Genomic DNA, 18,152 nt, shown 5'->3' on the forward strand with positions numbered 1-18,152 from the left:
GTGCGGCGTGGTGTGGCCCATGGAGACCCCGAGGCTGCGGGCGCTCAGTGCACGGTGTGGGGTGGTGTGGCCCAGGGGGACCCGAGGCTGCGGGCGCTCAGTGCACGGTGCGGCGTGGTGTGGCCCATGGAGACCCCGAGGCTGCGGGCGCTCAGTGCACGGTGCGGGATGATGTGGCCCATGGAGACCCCGAGGCTGCGGGCGCTCAGTGCACGGTGCGGGGTGGTGTGGCACAGGGGGACCCGAGGCTGCGGGCGCTCAGTGCACGGTGCGGCGTGGTGTGGCCCAGGGGGACCCCGAGGCTGCGGGCGCTCAGTGCCCAGGGAGGGGTGGTGTGGCCCAGGGGGACCCCGAGGCTGCGGGCGCTCAGTGCCCAGGGAGGGGTGGTGTGGCCCAGGGGGACCCCGAGGCTGCGGGCGCTCAGTGCCCAGGGAGGGGTGGTGTGGCCCAGGGGGACCCGAGGCTGCGGGCGCTCAGTGCCCGGGGAGGGGTGGTGTGGCCCAGGGGGACCCCGAGGCTGCGGGCGCTCAGTGCCCAGGGAGGGGTGGTGTGGCACAGCCCCTGGGGATGGATTTACTAGCAGAATGCATAAGGAGCCCTGATGCCCAGCTCGGCACAAGCCGGGTGGGGGTTTCCAGTCCCTGCCCGCTGAGCCCCGGACAGCCCAGCCCAGCGCAGGGGCAGTGGGATACGTGCACCACTGTCCTGCCCCCTGCGCCGGGCGGCTCCCTTCTGCCCCCGGCCCTGCGCCCAGGCAGGTACCAGCCGCCCCCGCTAGTGCCCCGGCTGAGGCCTCCCCGATGGGCTGCGATGACTCCTCCGCGCCTGCAGGGGGCGCCACGCGCAGCGCTGCCCGTGTCCGGGCCCCTCTGCGCCTCTCTATGGTGACTCCCCTTGCGCCTCTCTAGCCCAGGACTCGCTAGCCCGGGCTCCCCGCCTGTTGCCGGAAGTGCGGTGGGGGGCTGGTGAGCGCGGAGCGGCCGCTGGCGGAGCGGGGGGCGGGGCCCCCTGGGGGCTGACGCCAGCCTGGGAGCGGGGGGGGGCACCCGGAGGGGAGGGGCGTCGGGGGGGGAGGTACCCGGAGGGGAGGGGCTCCAGCCCAGGAGCGTGGGGGGGGGGGCACCCGGAGGGGAGGGGCGCCAGCGCGGGGGAGTGGTACCCGGAGGGGAGGGGCTCCAGCCCAGGAGCGGGGGTCGGGAGGGCACCCGGAGGGGAGGGGCGCCGTGGGGGTTGGGGGGGCACCTGGAGGGGAGGGGCATCCGGAGGGGAGGGGCTCCAGCCGGGGGGGGGGGGGGGGGCAATGGCCGTGAAGTTCTCGCTCCCTCGGAGGTTTCCCAGCTGACGGCTCTGCCCCGGCCCCGGCCGTTGCTCTGTTGTGTGAACCCCTCAGCCGCCCCCCCCCCCCCGTGCAGCCAGAGCCGGGTGCTGCGACCCCGGGAACCCAGCTCTCTCCTCTCCCTTTCAGGCTGGATGAGGCCCCTGCCCCCATGGCCGGCCTGGCTGCCGAGTGGAGCACGGCTCTCCCCGGCGTGGGGCTCAGCGCCGTGTGTCTGAGCTCCGCTGTCCGCACTTTCCAGGTGAGAGCGATTGCCGCAGAGCATCGTATCGTGTCTGGGAGGCGCAGGGCTCAGGAATGGACCAATGTGCCCCTCTTGCCATAGACGTGCCCAGGTGGCAGCTGTGAGCGGCTGTTCGTGTTCTCCCACCTGACAGAGACAGGCCTTGTTAAAGGAAACTGCCAACGCAGAGAACAAATCAACGCACTGCGCACTAGGGCTGTGGCCTAGCGAAAGGCCATCTGCGTTGTCCCTCGTTCGCTTCTGTTGCCCTCATGTTTACTGGACAAACAGATTTTCAGGCCCCATGATAACTTACCAGCTTTCTTCCCACAGCACTTGATTGCGAGTTAGCTTAACGCTTACAGGTGTCGAGAGTCTGATAAGGAGGCCTGGGGCCGAGTTCAATGTGCTCTCTCTACCGGATGATTCCTTGGTCCTATGGCAGCCTACCTGCTTCACCAGTTCCAGATGACTTTTTTGCAGAAGCTGGGGGAAGGATGAATCTGTTTGTGGGGGCAGGAGGCAGTGTCAGTGTCTGTGGGGCTGGGGAATCTACTTTGGGGGCGGGCAGTTGTCAGTGGAACAAAAGGGGTTTCACAGTCGCACTAGAGATAGGAAGCAACAGAGGGTCCTGTGGCACCTTTGAGACTAACAGAAGTACTGGGAGCATAAGCTTTCGTGGGTAAGAACCTCACTTCTTCAGAAGAAGTGAGGTTCTTACCCACGAAAGCTTATGCTCCCAATACTTCTGTTAGTCTCAAAGGTGCCACAGGACCCTCTGTTGCTTTTTACAGATTCAGACTAACACGGCTACCCCTCTGATACTAGAGATAGGAAGGAACACAAGCAAAGATGTTTTTCTTAATGGGCCTTTGTGAGGGGCTGTGTGTGGAAGGAAGCAGCGGAGCTGGTGAAGGGTGGACTCCCGCTGACAGTGTGATGCTAGTCTGGGTACCAAGCGGGGGGATGGATTCTCAAGCTGTTACCCTGGGTGTCCAAGCTATTGCTTTGTGTCTGTTCTGCTGAGTTCCCTGTGACCGTGGCCTGCCGCTCATTGCTTGCCTCTGTATGTTTGTAGATAAATCGCGGGGCCGCCGCAGGGTTCCTCCTCCAGGCCCTGGCAGCACTTGTGGGAGCAGTTGGCTTCTTCTGGACACCTCTTGGGGTTACCTTGGCAGCAGATTCCCAGTCTGGTACCTGGGTCTCCACCGTCATTGGCCTCCCTTTGCTGGCTTTTGGATTTCACTGGCTGAACGGCGACCACTCCACTGCCAACATCCTCCTGGGAGGAGCCCTGCTGCTGGCCGCGGGCTTGGAGTACTTCACTGAAGAGGGCAGGGCCATGGTTGCCCAGTCTGTCACCGTGGTGGCCTCCATCACCATCCTCATCCTTTCCATTTTCACCATGAATTTCTATGGGATACTGGGCAGCCTGGTGTTGAGCACAGCTGGCCTCCTGTCCGGGGTGAAGGTGGAGACACTGCTGATGCTGAGGAAGGAGGCTGTCCTCAGCTGTCTCCTGGCAGCAGGAAATTTAGCATTTCAATGGGCCTTCCGGACACAGCACCTTGACCTTGATTGATTTTATGTGGGACTTACCAAGGTGCTGTCTGTGGCGTTCTCAGTGTGGTCTGTGGCTGCCGTCAGCTTTGGTGCAGCGGTTACAGCTTCCAGCAGGCAATGTGACCTGGGCCCTGGGACTGTCGAGTTAACCTTCCTGTTTCTGGCTGCTGTCTGAGCTACATTAGCGCACTGGGTGCAGCCCTCGGGCTCCAGGTAAGTCGCTACAGCAGCTTGTGACTTGGGTAACTGATTGATGCCGGATGAGAGGAGGATACCAATGATTGGAGCTGTCCCGTTTGCTGCTGTTCCCTGAAGTGGGCCCCGATAGGGCAGAAATACACCAACTGCTGCTCCAAACTGCTTCGAATTTCCTCTTTGGTCTCTGGGGTGGGGAGAAGAGGCAGGGTGACTATGGAGCCCTCTTGGAAGCCGGCTGGTTCAATACCCCCAGCCTTCCAGGAGGAGTTGCAGGCCGCCCAGGGAAGAGGCTGGCTATTCCATCGTAGCTCAAGGGAACTGGTGACAGAGAGGACCTGGCAGTCCCTTTCCCAGCAGACCACTGCAGGCTGAGAGAGTGCCTGGTCCCTCCTCCTCCTCCCATGTCCCCAGCACGTCCCTGGGGAGCCCATCCCTTAGCAGATGGAGCTCAGGGTATTGTTCCTGCCAACCAGTCTACATTTACCTTTGCTTAATTTCATTCCAGGCATTAACAGACTCTTGCGAATTGACGGGTATTAAATTCAGGGGACTCCTATTGTTTCCCCGCCCCAGTTTAACTCAGCCCCTCTGTAAGTGCTACAGTGGCCTGTAGTATCTTGGCTGTCCCGTGATAAGTCGCTGTCCTACAGTTCTGATTGCCTTGGGAACTGCTCTCTTGAATGTCCTGACTCTTGTGCCTGTAAGGCCTTGAGCACTAGCTATTTTTTCCCGTTAATTTCCTCACTTGAAAGGGAAAATAAAAAAGTGAGCCCAACTGAAATAAAGCGTTTCCCACCCTGTGCACGTGTCCTCGTGGAGTCGCATGAGTGCACTGGCTGTCTCTCTGCCTGGGAGATTGCTGGAGGGAGCGCTGCATGGCTGTGGTTAGAGACACACCATGAGCGTAACCCAAGAGTGCACCCTCATAAGGAAGCTGGCCTGGCTGCTGGGCTGTGTTCACTTGTTTCTCTGCCAACGCTTGGCAAAGCCAAGTCCTCATTGGAGACCCCATGAGAAGGTTGCAAACCAAGCTGCTGAAATCCTCTTGAATGTCCCTCTTAACACTGGGAAAGCTCCTCCCCCCCCAACCCCCCCACTGCACCCCCACCCACCCACACTTAGGGCAACGTTGAGCTCTCCAGCTTGGCCTCTGTGTGCAGAGGCCGTCCATTCAGAGTGTGGAAGAGCAGCTGGGGGGAACCCCCCCAAGCATATTTGAGTTTCTTACTTGCATTAATGCTCTGACTGGGCCCAAACCGTCTGGGTATCTATAGTTGTAGCTGCTGCTGGTTTAGAGGCGTCTCACTCGTACCCTGGCATGGCTTTTCCCAGTCTCTGGGGTACTCGCTGTGCAGTTAGACCCTTCCATAACAAGGGTTGAACTTTTCTGTCTTTCCTCATGAAGGAGGTTAAAACATCAACAGCAGCTCTTGGGTTTTTCTCTCAATAAAATTAAAGGAGTCAGGCAAATTCTGCACCACCCCTTGGCACTCCCCCTGTGCAGCTCTGCCTGTGGAACTCCTGACTTACAGCACACTCTGCTGACCTTGTCTATCTGCATAAATCGTTACCCTGGTGACAGGCCTTCTGCATCAGGGCAGGAGCCCCTACGTAGTGCGGCCCTTCTCTAGGAGTTAGATGCTCTAGAAGTGACAGGATCCCAGGAGCCCCACAGGCTCTGGATGGCTCTTTGTTGTTCTTCGAGTGCTCACAGACATTCCCGTGTGCATGCCCAGTGCACCAAAGCCGGGGCGATTCGCCTAGCCGTACCCGCAGGGGTAGTGTTCGCGCCCCTTGACTCCTAGCCTCTCCCCTGGTTGTATAAGGGCAGCGTTGCCCTGACCCTACTCAGTTCCTTCTCATCACCCACAGCTAGAGTCGGAGCGCTGGGGGCACTGCCCTTTTATCTCTCAGTTGTTGAGAACTTCGTGTTCATAGTTAGTTGTTTAGTAGTTAGTACCTTAGGTGGGTGGGTTAGTTAGTTAGCTGTAGTTTCCTGGTGGAATGTCTTCACTGGGATTTAAACATTGCCCATCACATGAGGGACTATTCCAAATAGTGAGCCCCACACGCGGTGTTTATTGTGCCTGGGAGAGGGACACGGTAAGGACAGGTGCTCCATCTGTAAGTCCTTCAGGACAAGGATGCAGTTAGCAAGGCATTTGAGATGCAGGCAAGCCATGAGGTCTACATCAGCACTGGAGATGGTACCAGCTCCTCAGCTGTCGTCTGAGCCTCATTGCACTGATGTTCTGCGGCAGAACTCGGAGGCAGCCTCTAGGAGGGCTCCACCGAGGAAAAGGACCCATAAATTGGAACACAGCCCCTCCACCTGTTTGTCAAAGTGGAAGCAGTTTTCGATTTGGGGGACCTCAGGGGGAATTCATCCTATGTCAGTTTGGATTCAGAATGGTCTGGACTATTCGTTGCAGTTGAAATCTTCGGGCCCGGCTCTTAGCTCTTCGAAAGTTCATTTGGCTGCGATTTCAGCTTTCTACCCTCCTCTTTGGGGAAAGTCGCTATTTTCAGAGCCTATGGTAGGGAGGTTTCTGAAAGGCATTGTCCATCGTTTTCCACCAGCCATTGTGGGACCTTAATACAGTGCTCGTGCCACTGATGAGTCTGTTTGAGTCAATAGCAACGTGTTCATTGGCTCTCCGCTCCCAGGATATGGCCTTCCTGGTTGCTAGACTAGTCAGGAAAGCCTTCATGGCGGCAGATCCCCCATATACCCACTTCTTCAAAGGCAAGGTAGCTTCAAGACCACAGCCAAAACTTCCGTCAAAAGTGATCTCTTCGTTTCACCTTAATGAGGTTATTAACTTACCTGTATTTTTTTCCCAAACCACACTTGGGCGTAGAAGAATGACGCCTTCAGACCTTAGATGTGGGAAAAGTACTAACCCCTTTCATTCATCACCTCGCCTCTTTGTATCTTACACTGAGCTGAGCGGATGAAAGGACCATCGGTCTCCACTAAGTAGATAAGGACGTGAATTACTGCAGCTTCTGGAGCAGCTCAGATTACGCCCCCAAAGTCCTTACAGGCTCATTCGACAAGCGCTCAAGCAACATCAACAGCGTTTCTTACAGCTGTTTCCCCCAGTGGATGGCTGCAGGGCTGCGTCTGGCCCTCAGTGCACACCTTTGCTAGCCGCTGCGCTGTCACCATGGCTTCTAGGGCTGACGCACACTTTTGGGAGGCAGTTCTGCCGTCTCTGTGTCGATCGACTCCGAGCCCCGGGAAGACACGTCTGCAACCTCTCGAAGAAGAAAAGACTGTTACTCACCTGTGTTGGAGCCGTTCTTCGAGACGTGGCTGCAGACACGTATTCCAGGCCCCACCTTGCATCAGAGGCTCCAGCCTGGGGTTTGGTGCAAAGGACCTAAGGGGTCACGGCCGCTCTGCCCTTCTAGAGCCCGGGGAGGGGCTGTGAGGAAAAGGGCGTGAGCGCTGCCCAGGCATGCTGCTAGGCGGATTTCTCCGGCTTTGGTGCGGGGCGGGCACACTCCTGAGGGAAGACGTGCCTGCAGCCACAGCTCGAAGAACAGCAGTTACCAGACAGGTAAGGAACCATCTGCTATTGTTGATTTGTGCCGAAGGAGTTAAAAGAGCAGAACCACGTGGGGTACAATTTCTGCTGTCACTGTCGTGTGCAGCTTGCAGGAGCGAGGGGGCTACGTGCGTGTCTGCCCGTTCTGCTGGGGAGCAGCTGTGCCCAGCAGCCCTGGGTAACACACGAGAGGAAGGAGTGCGGCCAAGTGCGGGAGGGAGCAGGAGCTGGGGAAGCACCGTCAGCAGAAAGTCCCTTGCAGCGCCCGTCCTAAGCCCAGGCACCGGGCACGCTCGGGGCATGCTGGCAGACCTTGCTGCAGCGCCGTGCCTATGAAAAGGCCACGCCCAGCAGCCGGTGTTCGGTTACCCTCCTTCCAATAGCTGGCTGAGCGCCTGGGGGACACTGAGAGCGGGATGGTCGCGGGGAGGCCATGCTGCCTTCTCTGCACCGCTGGCTCTGGGAACGCCCTGCGCTCCGTCCAGCTGCTGTTAGAACGGGGCGGCCGGGTGACGCAGGCCTTCCAGCTAGGCCAGGGTTCACACCTGGGCAGGAGCTGCTGAACATCTCACCGGCCAGGGTGGAGTGAGTCAGGGGGAGAGGGGGGGCTTGTCCCTGCTGGATCTGCCACTGTGAGGTGCCAAGCCTGGAACGGAGCCTGAGCTCCCTCCTTCCAGGGGCCCCTCCGGTTTATGAACGCCGGCAACACTCAGTTCCCTGCTCCGGGGGGCACTGAACCGGCAAGGAGCAAATGGGTGAAGGCAGGAGCCGAGCCGAGCAGAGCAAGGGGGATGGGTGTGTGCAGGCAGTTCCCTGGCAGCCCGGACAGCTCCCTGATCAGCAAGAGGGGGCAGGGGCTGAATGCAGCGGGGCCCAGGGGGCGGGGGCGGCTGGTCACCTTCATCCCCCACCCGGGCCAACCGGACAGACAAGCCGGTGTCACGGGGGAGGGTAGCTCTCCACTCTGCGAGACTGGGAGCTCTTTCCTGGACAGACATTAACCCATACAGCCCCTGGTGGGTGGGATGGGGGAAACTGAGGCACAGAGCAGGGTTGGGCTCTGCCCCAGGCTGGGGAGTGGGTGTCAGGGCTGGGAGGTGAAACCAGGGCTTTCTGCCTGTGGAGGCTTTACAGAGAAGGGGGCCCTACCCTCCTTGTTTATTGCACTTTGACCGCCTGGGATTGCCCCGCTGGGAGGGGTGTGCCAGGTGTACTAGTTCCTCCCAGGCTCTACTCCAACACACCAGGAAGCAGTTGGCAAGCTCCCTTGTGGGCCCAGCAAGATCCTGGCCAAGGTAGAGGAGGCTCCGCTTAGCTCTGCCAAACCGCCCCCCGCCCCGCTCAGTCAACTGCCCAGCCCTCCGCCCCTCCCCCGATGCAGAAAGCAAACGCTCTGCCTGGGGGGGTACCAGCCTCTGCTGGAGCCCCGAGGGGGCCCCATAACATCCCAGCTCAGTCCCTGTATCAGAGAGCTGCGCCAGGAGAGGCCGCGCCCACGCCTGCTGGGCCCTCTCCCCCTGACGGCGTGCGCCACGGCACGCCTGGGCCACCGAGACAGCAAGAGTTAGAGCCCGGGGGCTGAGTGTGGGACACAGGGCACCGGGCTGCAGGGAACAGGGGGGTTAACGGGGCACTCTCCCCAGCAGTCCGTGCTGGCCCCAGAGCAGTGCTAGGGGCCTGTGCTACCAGGAACGGGGGGCGCTCAGTAAGGGGGGCTCTCACCCAGCAGTCCGTGCTGGCCCCAGAGCAGTGCTAGGGGGCCTGAGTCGCTAAGGTGCTGAATTTCACACCGCACCGTCTCCGTGAGCTAGTGATGCCTTCCCAAGGGGCAGAGTCCGGCCAGGGTAGGGCTGAGGGGTGCTGGGAGGGTGCTAGGAACCTGTTCGTGCCCCGGGGAGAGCTAGAGGCTTTCACGGTCCATGGGTGCAATCCGCTCAGGCTCCCTGGGATGGGGCCCCCCAGGGCTGGAGCCGGCAGTGGGGGTGGGGCGGGGTTCCCCCAGCCCCGTCTCCCAGGCTGGGATCTGCAGCCTGGGCCCCAGCCGGGGAAACGTGCTCCATTCCCTGCTTTCTCCTTCCCTCCCGCTGCAGCCCTGCTAGGTCTGCCGGCCCGTGCTGCCCGGTGGCCCAGTGGGACGGGTCCTGCCGAGGAATGGAGCCCATGGGCCAGGACTGGGCATTTACCACCCACGGCTGCTGGAGGGAGCCGGCCCCCGCACTGTGATGGCGACCGTGCCTCCGCCCGACCTGAAGTTCAAGCTTATCCTGCTGGGGGACTTTGGGGTGGGGAAGACCACCCTGTTCCACCGCATCCGGGTGGGGCGCTTCCTGCAGGGGGCCCACGCCCCCAACGAGCACCTGGCCATCTGCAAGAGGACCGTGCAGCTCAGCCACCCTCCGATCCCCGGCCTGGCGCAGGTATGTGACTGCGGGCCTGTCCCTCGCCCTCCCCCCAGGGCCGGGTGTGTCTGGGCCATGCCAGCGAGACTCCGTGGTAGCCAAGCCCTGCCACGGGCACCCAGACTGTCCCTCGCTGGGGAGCGACGACCCAAAGGGTTAATCCGCTGTCAGGAGTTGCTAGGCGACAGCATCCCACCCACAGGTAGCGGCTCAGGGCTGGGCTTGTGTTGGCTGAGAGCCTTGGTGGGGGGTGGGGGGCAGGGCTGGCTGGGGGCCTGGAGTTGAATCACGATGCTCCGCAAATGAGCTGGTTTTCCTGAGTTCCCCCCTGGACTCTCGCTCCAGTCACCACAGCACACGGGGCTCTGGGCCCTTCTCGCCTGGTATCCTGCCTGCGTCCTGAGGGAGATGAAACCAGCCGGCTGGGCAGTGCTGTCTGTGGGGCGAAGCGGGGCACGTCCTGGCGCGTTAGGGCCTTCAGCCTGAGACCGTTACCATCTAACCCAGCCGGCTTAAAGACTGCAGCCGCCTCATTTGTCCAGCCAAGTTCATGTGGCAGTGAGTTCCACAGGCTGCCAGTGCCTTGCTCCACGCCCTGGGGCCAAGGCTTCACCCCATGCTCTCTGCTGTGCGCAGATCTCCCTGTGGGACACGGCCGGTGAAGAAAGGTTCCTCTCCCTGAGCAGCTGCTACTACCGGGACACGGACGCCGTGCTACTGCTGTACAGCGCCCAGAGCCAGCTCTCCTTCGACAGCCTCCCGCACTGGGTCTACGTGGCCCGGCAGTACTGCCCGGATGGTAGGGGGCACTGGGCAACTCCTGCAATGCGGGGACAGGGAGGGCCAAGTTCCCAATATCCTCCATTGCACTGCTCCCTCCCAAACAGTGGGTTCCCCTGACCTGCCAAGGTGGGGCGGGTTCCCAGCGCCCATCCCCCCCAGTTATTCACCCACCTGGGGGGGAGCTGTGCGAATACAGCTGGCTCAGATCCCACGGCTGGGCTGCCCTTACCCTGGGGGGACCAGGCAGCTGCCTCCCGTCCCATCCTGCCCCCTGGTGGAGCCACCCCCTGGACCTGCCACACGCCCCTTGGGGCATCTGTTCAGCTCACTGGCCGCCCCGGCCATAGGGTTCTGCAGCAGGCACGTGATGCGGCGATGCCACGCTGGGGTCTGGCCCATGGCAGGGATGCCCCCCACTGACCAGTTCTAGCCTCTCCACACCCTGCCCCGTGCACAAAGCCCCTCCCCCCATTCTAGCACTGCGCGCACCCTCCCCCATGCCAGCCACTGCTCTCCCCAGGACTGTACAAGTACCCCTGCACCCCAAGGGGCAGGAACGAGCAGCCGAGCCGCTCAGGGAACCCCCCCTCATCATAGGAGGGAGGGAGCGCCCATCCCATAGGCCTGAGCACGTGTACCAGGGGCTGGGCCCCACTGCCTGCCACCCTGAGGGCTGGCGTCCAGCCTGTGCCACCCAGCTCTTTCCCAGGCTGGGCTCCAGTCACGCTCATTAGGGCAGCGGCTCGTTAAGCCCTGGGCTCCAGGCCATCTCTCTCACGAGGTTCCCTGGCAGCTTTTCAAAGTGGCTGGAGACAGAGGGAGCCCGGAAAACGGTTAAAGAGAAACCAGCCGCTCTGCCGAAATCGTGTGTGTGTGCGTGCACGTGTGTGCGTCTGTCTGTTAATTAGCGATGCCATGGCCAGAGTGATGCTGTCTTCAGACACACAGTTGTAGCACTTTGCATTGATTTTTAGTGCTCATGACAATGGCGTGTATTGTACATAAAGGTCTAAAGCCCTGCCAGTTCCCCTCAGTCTCAACCCGCAGCCCTGTGTTATCCCAGCTCTGCCAGTGCCCCTCAGTCTCAACCCGCAGCCCTGTGTTATCCCAGCTCTGCCAGTGCCCCTCAATCCCGACCCGCAGCCCCTGCTACCCCAGCCCTGGGCTCCCCCCAGCTCTGCCAGTGCCCCTCAGTCCTGACCCGCAGCCCCCTGGTACCCCAGCCCTGGGCTCCCCCCAGCTCTGCCAGTGCCCCTCAATCCCGACCCGCAGCCCCCTGGTACCCCAGCCCTGGGCTCCCCCCAGCTCTGCCAGTGCCCCTCAATCCCGACCCGCAGCCCCCTGCTACCCCAGCCCTGGGCTCCCCCCAGCTGTGCCAGTGCCCCTCAGTCCCGACCCGCAGCCCCTGCTACCCCAGCCCTGGGCTCCCCCCAGCTCTGCCAGTGCCCCTCAGTCCCGACCCGCAGCCCCTGCAACCCCAGCCCTGGGCTCCCCCCAGCTCTGCCAGTGCCCCTCAGTCCCGACCCGCAGCCCCCTGCTACCCCAGCCCTGGGCTCCCCCCAGCTCTGCCAGTGCCCCTCAGTCCCGACCCGCAGCCCCCTGCTACCCCAGCCCTGGGCTCCCCCCAGCTCTGCCAGTGCCCCTCAGTCCCGACCCGCAGCCCCTGCTACCCCAGCCCTGGGCTCCCCCCAGCTGTGCCAGTGCCCCTCAGTCCCGACCCGCAGCCCCTGCTACCCCAGCCCTGGGCTCCCCCCAGCTCTGCCAGTGCCCCTCAGTCCCGACCCGCAGCCCCTGCAACCCCAGCCCTGGGCTCCCCCCAGCTCTGCCAGTGCCCCTCAGTCCCGACCCGCAGCCCTGTGTTATCCCAGCTCTGCCAGTGCCCCTCAATCCCGACCCGCAGCCCCTGCTACCCCAGCCCTGGGCTCCCCCCAGCTCTGCCAGTGCCCCTCAGTCCTGACCCGCAGCCCCCTGGTACCCCAGCCCTGGGCTCCCCCCAGCTCTGCCAGTGCCCCTCAATCCCGACCCGCAGCCCCCTGGTACCCCAGCCCTGGGCTCCCCCCAGCTCTGCCAGTGCCCCTCAATCCCGACCCGCAGCCCCCTGCTACCCCAGCCCTGGGCTCCCCCCAGCTGTGCCAGTGCCCCTCAGTCCCGACCCGCAGCCCCTGCTACCCCAGCCCTGGGCTCCCCCCAGCTCTGCCAGTGCCCCTCAGTCCCGACCCGCAGCCCCTGCAACCCCAGCCCTGGGCTCCCCCCAGCTCTGCCAGTGCCCCTCAGTCCCGACCCGCAGCCCCCTGCTACCCCAGCCCTGGGCTCCCCCCAGCTCTGCCAGTGCCCCTCAGTCCCAACCCGCAGCCCCCTGCTACCCCAGCCCTGGGCTCCCCCCAGCTCTGCCAGTGCCCCTCAGTCCCGACCCGCAGCCCCTGCTACCCCAGCCCTGGGCTCCCCCCAGCTGTGCCAGTGCCCCTCAGTCCCGACCCGCAGCCCCTGCAACCCCAGCCCTGGGCTCCCCCCAGCTCTGCCAGTGCCCCTCAGTCCCGACCCGCAGCCCCTGCTACCCCAGCCCTGCGCTCCCCCCAGGTCTGCCAGTGCCCCTCAGTCCCGACCCGCAGCCCCTGCTACCCCAGCCCTGCGCTCCCCCCAGGTCTGCCAGTGCCCCTCAGTCCCGACCCGCAGCCCCTGCAACCCCAGCCCTGGGCTCCCCCCAGCTCTGCCAGTGCCCCTCAGTCCCGACCCGCAGCCCCTGCTACCCCAGCCCTGGGCTCCCCCCAGCTCTGTCAGTGCCCCTCAATCTCAACCCACAGCCCCCTGCTACCCCAGCCCTGCCCCCCCCCCAGCTCTGCCAGTGACCTCACTCCCAGCCTAGGGTCCCACCCCCAGCTCTGCCGGTGCCCCTCACTGCTGAACCTCAGCCCTATGTTCACAGGCGATGACTTTTTCCGGGAGGGTGCTCCACCTCTGCTCTGCCCTGAGGCCCCGCCCCCACTCCACCCCTTCCCCGAGGCCCCATGCTTGCTTCACCTCTTCCTACCCCTTCTCCGCCCCCTCCCCTCAGCGCCTCCCGCCTGCTGATCAGTGGGTGGCTGGTGGGTGCTAAGCACCCACTATTTTTTTTCCATGGGTGCTTCAGCCCCAGAGTCAGTGCCTATGCCTGTGCTATCCCAGCCCTGGGCTCCCCACACACAGCTGTGCTGCGCACCGGTGTGGAGCTGAAGCCGCGTTCAGGGCCGGGCCCCAGGGTGCTGTGCAGACATGTACCGAGACGTCTCCTGCCCCAAAGAGCTGACGGACCACGGGGGCCACCGGCAGGGAGGGGCGTCCCACAGAGCTGTTCGGCGCTAGGTCCCGTGGCTCTCCCTGTGGCAGGTGTCGTGGCAGGGGCGGGATCTGGAGGGGAAAGGGGGAGTGGCCTGTCCGAGGTGCTCGGGGGGGGGCATTCCCTGCTGACTGGGCAGCGGGGAAGAAAGCACAGTGGGAAACATGGGTGCCCAGCGTTGGAGCTGGCAGGGCAGGTTGGGAGGGGCTGGGGGGGGGTCCCACCAGGCCGGTTTGCAGGGTCGAAACCACACTCCAGTGTCCAATGTCCTGCTTGTTCGCTAAAGCTGCGATTAGCCAAGGCGGAGGAGGGCTCTGGGTGCCCCATCGGAGTGAGTAGGAACAGGGGCCCCCGGCACCACTGCTTCAGGATGTGGCACCTTTAGTGCCAGGGCTCTGCCATTTCCCCCTGTTTTGTTCCCGGCTGACCCAGGAGTGGGGGAGCAGGGGGCCAGTCCAGCCATGAGCTGAGCCCCTCCGGGCTCTCGAGCTCTATACACGGATGCTGAGGCAGCGCCAAGGGACAGGGGAGTTCAGGGCGTGAACGCCGGTCTGACCATGTGTCCAGGCCTCCCTACTGTGTGCTGGGGTACAGGGCCCTGGATGGCCCTCCCTGCATACAGCCCGGCCCCCCGGTCACACCCGCTGGCCCCATCCTGAGCCCTTGCGTTTTCCCGTCTTTCTCTCCCCCATCACCCCGTCCCATCTCTGCCTCCTGCAGCCCCCATCTTCCTGCTAGGGAACAAGACTGACCTGGAGCCGCGCCTGCCGGAGGACCAGGCTGAGAAGTTTTCCGTGGAGCACAGAATAGCCGGCAGGTTTAACGTGTCGGCCAAGACAGGTAGGGCGGGGCTGCCCCCCTCGCCTCATGCAGCCTGGGAGCTGGGCCCCCAAATGGGCTCGGCACGGCTGGGAGGAGCTGGAGCCCTGCCCCAGCCGTGTGCCCCACCCTGCCCATGGGCCGCGAGTTCAGGCTCTCGCCCGTTCAGGCCTTGGCCTCGGGGGGGACAGGTCCACCCCTGCTCGTGATTTCAGTGGGAATTAGTACCTTTGGGGAGTGGGACGTGAGTGCCCGCGGTCGGTGATGTGCTGAGATTCCTCCCCCGCTGCTGAGTGGCTGTCAGACAAGAGCCGTTGCCCTCGGGTTGCCAACTTTCTAATTGCAGAAAACCGAACACCCTTGCCCCGCCCCTTCCCGGAGGCCCCGCCCCTTCCCGGAGGCCCTGCCCCCACTCACTCCATTCCCCCTTCCTCTGTCGCTCACTCGCTCATTTTCATTGGGCTGAGGCAGGAGGTTGGGGTGCAGGAGGGGGTGAGAGCTCTGGCTGGAGGTGCAGGCTCTGGGGTGGGGCTGGAAACAAGAAGTTCAAGGTGTGGGAGGGAGATTGGGGCTGGGAGAGGGGTGTGGGCTCCAGGAGGGGGCTTGGGGCTGGGGGAGGGTTGTGGGCTCCGGGAGGGGTCTCAGGGCAGGGGCAGGGGGTTGGGGCATGGGAGGAGGTGAAGGGTGCGGGCTCCGGGCTGAGGTAGGGGGTTGGGGTGCGGGAGGGGGCTCAGAGCAGGAACAGGGGGTTGTGGTGCGGGAGGGGATGCGGGCTCCGGGAGGGAGTTTGGGTGTGGGAGGGGGCTCAGGGCAGGGGCAGGGGGTTGGGGCACGGGAGGAGGTGAAGGGTGCGGGCTCCGGGCTGAGGTAGGGGGTTGGGGTGCGGGAGGGGGCTCAGGGCAGGAACAGGGGGTTGTGGTGCGGGAGCGGATGCGGGCTCCGGGAGGGAGTTTGGGTGTGGGAGGGGGCTCAGGGCAGGGGCAGGGGGTTGAGGTACCGGAGGAGGTGAAGGGTGCAGGCTCCAGGAGGGAGTTTGGGTGCGGGAGGGGGCTCAGGGCAGGGGCAGGGGGTTGAGGTACCGGAGGAGGTGAAGGGTGCGGGCTCCGGGAGGGAGTTTGGGTGTGGGAGGGGGCTCGGGGCAGGGGCAGGGGGTTGAGGTACCGGAGGAGGTGAAGGGTGCGGGCTCCGGGAGGGAGTTTGGGTGTGGGAGGGGGCTCAGGGCAGGGGCAGGGGGTTGAGGTACCGGAGGAGGTGAAGGGTGCGGGCTCCGGGAGGGAGTTTGGGTGCGGGTGCCCATGTATGGCCCTCAGACACACACGGCCCTTTTCCCCACCCACAGCCCCTGTGCACACCCTGCCCTCGTGTACACACTCACGTATAGAGCCTTCATTCTCACGCACAGCCCTAGAGACACGTGCCTGTGCACTGAACCCCCGTTACAAACACACGCAGAGCCCTCCCATCACACACACACACTCCGGAAGTAGCGGGTCCTGTTCCTTCCCCCCGCGGGGGACTCCTGGTGCTGCCACCCGCTGCCGGTCTCGCCCCTGCAGGAGAGAACGTGGACAGGTGCGTGCAGGACGTGGTGCAGCTGCTCGTCCTCAAGAGTGACGCTGGGCGCAGCAGGCTCACCGTGTCGCTGCAGGAGGCCGACTCCTCCAGCCCCTGTGCATGCTGAGAGCCCTGGGGATGCCTGGCAAACCCGCTCTGTGCTTCAGGAGCCTGCTGGGGTCCCAGCCTGAGCCCCGAAAGCCACTGTGCCACCACCAGCCACTGCTCCTGCCGGGCATGGAGCCACCCCTGGAGAGCCCCTCCTGCCCTGTTACCAGAACATGCTGCCGGATACTCCTGCCGTGGGTGGGGAAGCACCTTGTGCCATCCGGGCACCTTTGTTCTCTGGAAAGGGAGGCCGGACCCCAGGGCCTGGGCTGAGCCCCACGTCTCTCCCCACATCTGCGGTTTGTCCTCTCGCTGCTCACCAGCCTGTAGGGGAGGAGAGCGCCCCGCAGGGCCAGCATGTGGGCTGCCCCTGGTCGCGGGGAGACCCACGCACACACACGAGGTCCAGCAGGAAGCCGGGTCAGTGGTTATGGGGGCTGTTCTGCCCTCTGGGCCGGCAGCGAATGGATGCCCCCACCCGGTGCTGGAGGGCACTCTGGGTCCTGTTTGAGAGAAGGTGTGAAAAGCAGCCCCGGCTCCCTAGCGCTCGTTGCAAATCCCATTGTTCTCCGTGCAGGATGGAGGGGTATGTGACGCTCTGTACCTCGGGGGAACACCCAGCACTCCCATGTTCATCCTTGTAAAATGATTGCGTGGTATCCAATGCAAAGTTTATCGTGTCGGGTGTCTTCGGAAAGCTTATGATGCACTGAGCATTGTTGTTATAGTGATGTTATAGGTTGTAATTTCATGTATATAGTTATGAGGCTGAAAATGTGTCCTCATGGCTTTAAACAAGCCCAGGCAAAACTCTCCAGGAACAGAGGGGCAGCTCACACCTCATCAGGGCATGTATGGGACAAACCCAACCCAGCCTCACAGGAACAAATGATGCTGACCTAGGCAGCAACAAAGGATCTATTGGACTCTTGAATAAGTCACCCCTCTTCCTTTAGTCAGTCAGAGGAATAAATGGTAAATGTTCAGAATGGAGAGGGGTAACTAGTGGTGTTCCCCAAGGGTCAGTCCTAGGACCAATCCTATTCAACTTATTCATAAATGATCTGGAGAAAGGGGTAAAAAGTGAGGTTGCAAAGTTTGCAGATGATACTAAACTGCTCAAGATAGTTAAGACCAAAGCTGACTGTGAAGAACTTCAAAAAGATCTCACAAAACTAAGTTATTGGGCAACAAAATGGCAAATGAAATTTAATGTGGATAAATGTAAAGTAATGCACATTGGAAAAAATAACCCCAACTATACATACAATATGATGGGGGCTAATTTAGCTACAACGAATCAAGAAAGAGATCTTGGAGTCATCGTGGATAGTTCTCTGAAGACATCCACGCAATGTGCAGCGGCAGTCAAAAAAGCAAACAGGATGTTAGGAATCATTAAAAAAGGGATAGAGAATAAGACAGAGAATATCTTATTGCCCTTATATAAATCCATGGTATGCCCACATCTTGAATACTGCGTACAGATGTGGTCTCATCTCATCTCAAAAAAGATATACTGGCATTAGAAAAGGTTCAGAGAAGGGCAACTAAAATGAAGCAAAGAATCCGTTTAGTTTCTCCACAATGACTTTATCATGTTTAAGCGCTTCTTTTGTATCTTTTTTTTTTATCTTTTGACTTATAATCACTTAACATTTATCTTTATAGTTAATAAATCTGTTTGTTTGTTCTACCTGAAGCAGTGCGTTTGGTTTGAAGCATGTCAGAGTCTCCCCTTGGGATAACAAGCCTGGTGCATATCAATTTCTTTGTTAAATTGACAAACTCATATAAGCTTGCAGCGTCCAGCGGGCATAACTGGACACTGCCAGACGGAGGTTCCTAGGGTTGTGTCTGGGACTGGAGATATTGCCTAGTGTCATTAGCTTGCACAATCCAAGGAGCGACTGGCCAAAAGTGCTCACTCGCATAGCTGGGAGCAACTTACATGCTAGAGGCTGTGCGTGAAATGGGGGTTCTCGCAGCACAGCAGGGGAAGGCTGGATCCCAGAGTCAAGGGTTGGAGTGACCTAGCAGATCACCGGTCCAGACAACACCAGGCGAATGTCACCGGGTAACCCCACTGTCTTGTGCCCTGGCCAGATGCCATGTCCAGCACCTGGGCTGGGCTGGGCTCTGGGAGCAACGAACAAGGAAAAGGAGGCTGCACACCGGGTCACTTCTTTGCATCAGCCTTCACCGCGGCAGGGTTGGGGGACCGATCCCAGACTCGCTCTTTTCCGGCACTGCAGAGAAGGGAGGAGGCATTGAGGTGACGGAGAGGGGGTGCTGGGAACAA

The 18,152-nt window shown here is 61.8% G+C and overlaps 2 protein-coding genes across 9 annotated transcripts; both read left to right on the forward strand.

Annotated features, from left to right (window-relative positions):
• Window positions 1–862: 862 nt before the first annotated feature.
• TMEM276 (transmembrane protein 276) lies at window positions 863–4,120 on the forward strand. The gene is made up of 3 exons (XM_065586412.1): window positions 863–965; window positions 1,466–1,577; window positions 2,638–4,120. Exons 2-3 carry the CDS (start codon window positions 1,488–1,490, stop codon window positions 3,139–3,141), a joined length of 594 nt encoding a protein of 197 aa, XP_065442484.1. The 5' UTR covers window positions 863–965; window positions 1,466–1,487; the 3' UTR covers window positions 3,142–4,120.
• Window positions 3,195–17,552, forward strand: LOC101941377 (ras-related protein Rab-26-like). 8 transcript variants are annotated; one of them, XM_024114035.3, is made up of 5 exons: window positions 4,273–6,886; window positions 8,965–9,291; window positions 9,910–10,072; window positions 14,090–14,209; window positions 15,745–17,552. In XM_024114035.3, exons 2-5 carry the CDS (start codon window positions 9,097–9,099, stop codon window positions 15,867–15,869), a joined length of 603 nt encoding a protein of 200 aa, XP_023969803.2. In that variant the 5' UTR covers window positions 4,273–6,886; window positions 8,965–9,096; the 3' UTR covers window positions 15,870–17,552. The 8 variants fall into 8 exon arrangements, with proteins under 8 accessions (XP_023969802.3, XP_023969803.2, XP_042702418.2 ...); XM_042846484.2 differs by having other exon boundaries at window positions 14,108–14,209; XM_024114034.3 differs by lacking the exon at window positions 4,273–6,886 and adding an exon at window positions 3,195–3,335 and having other exon boundaries at window positions 14,090–17,552.
• The last annotated feature ends 600 nt before the right edge of the window (window positions 17,553–18,152 follow it).

This window comes from Chrysemys picta, chromosome 2 (genome assembly GCF_011386835.1).
Source record: "Chrysemys picta bellii isolate R12L10 chromosome 2, ASM1138683v2, whole genome shotgun sequence".
In the NCBI taxonomy this organism is placed as follows: domain Eukaryota; kingdom Metazoa; phylum Chordata; order Testudines; family Emydidae; genus Chrysemys; species Chrysemys picta.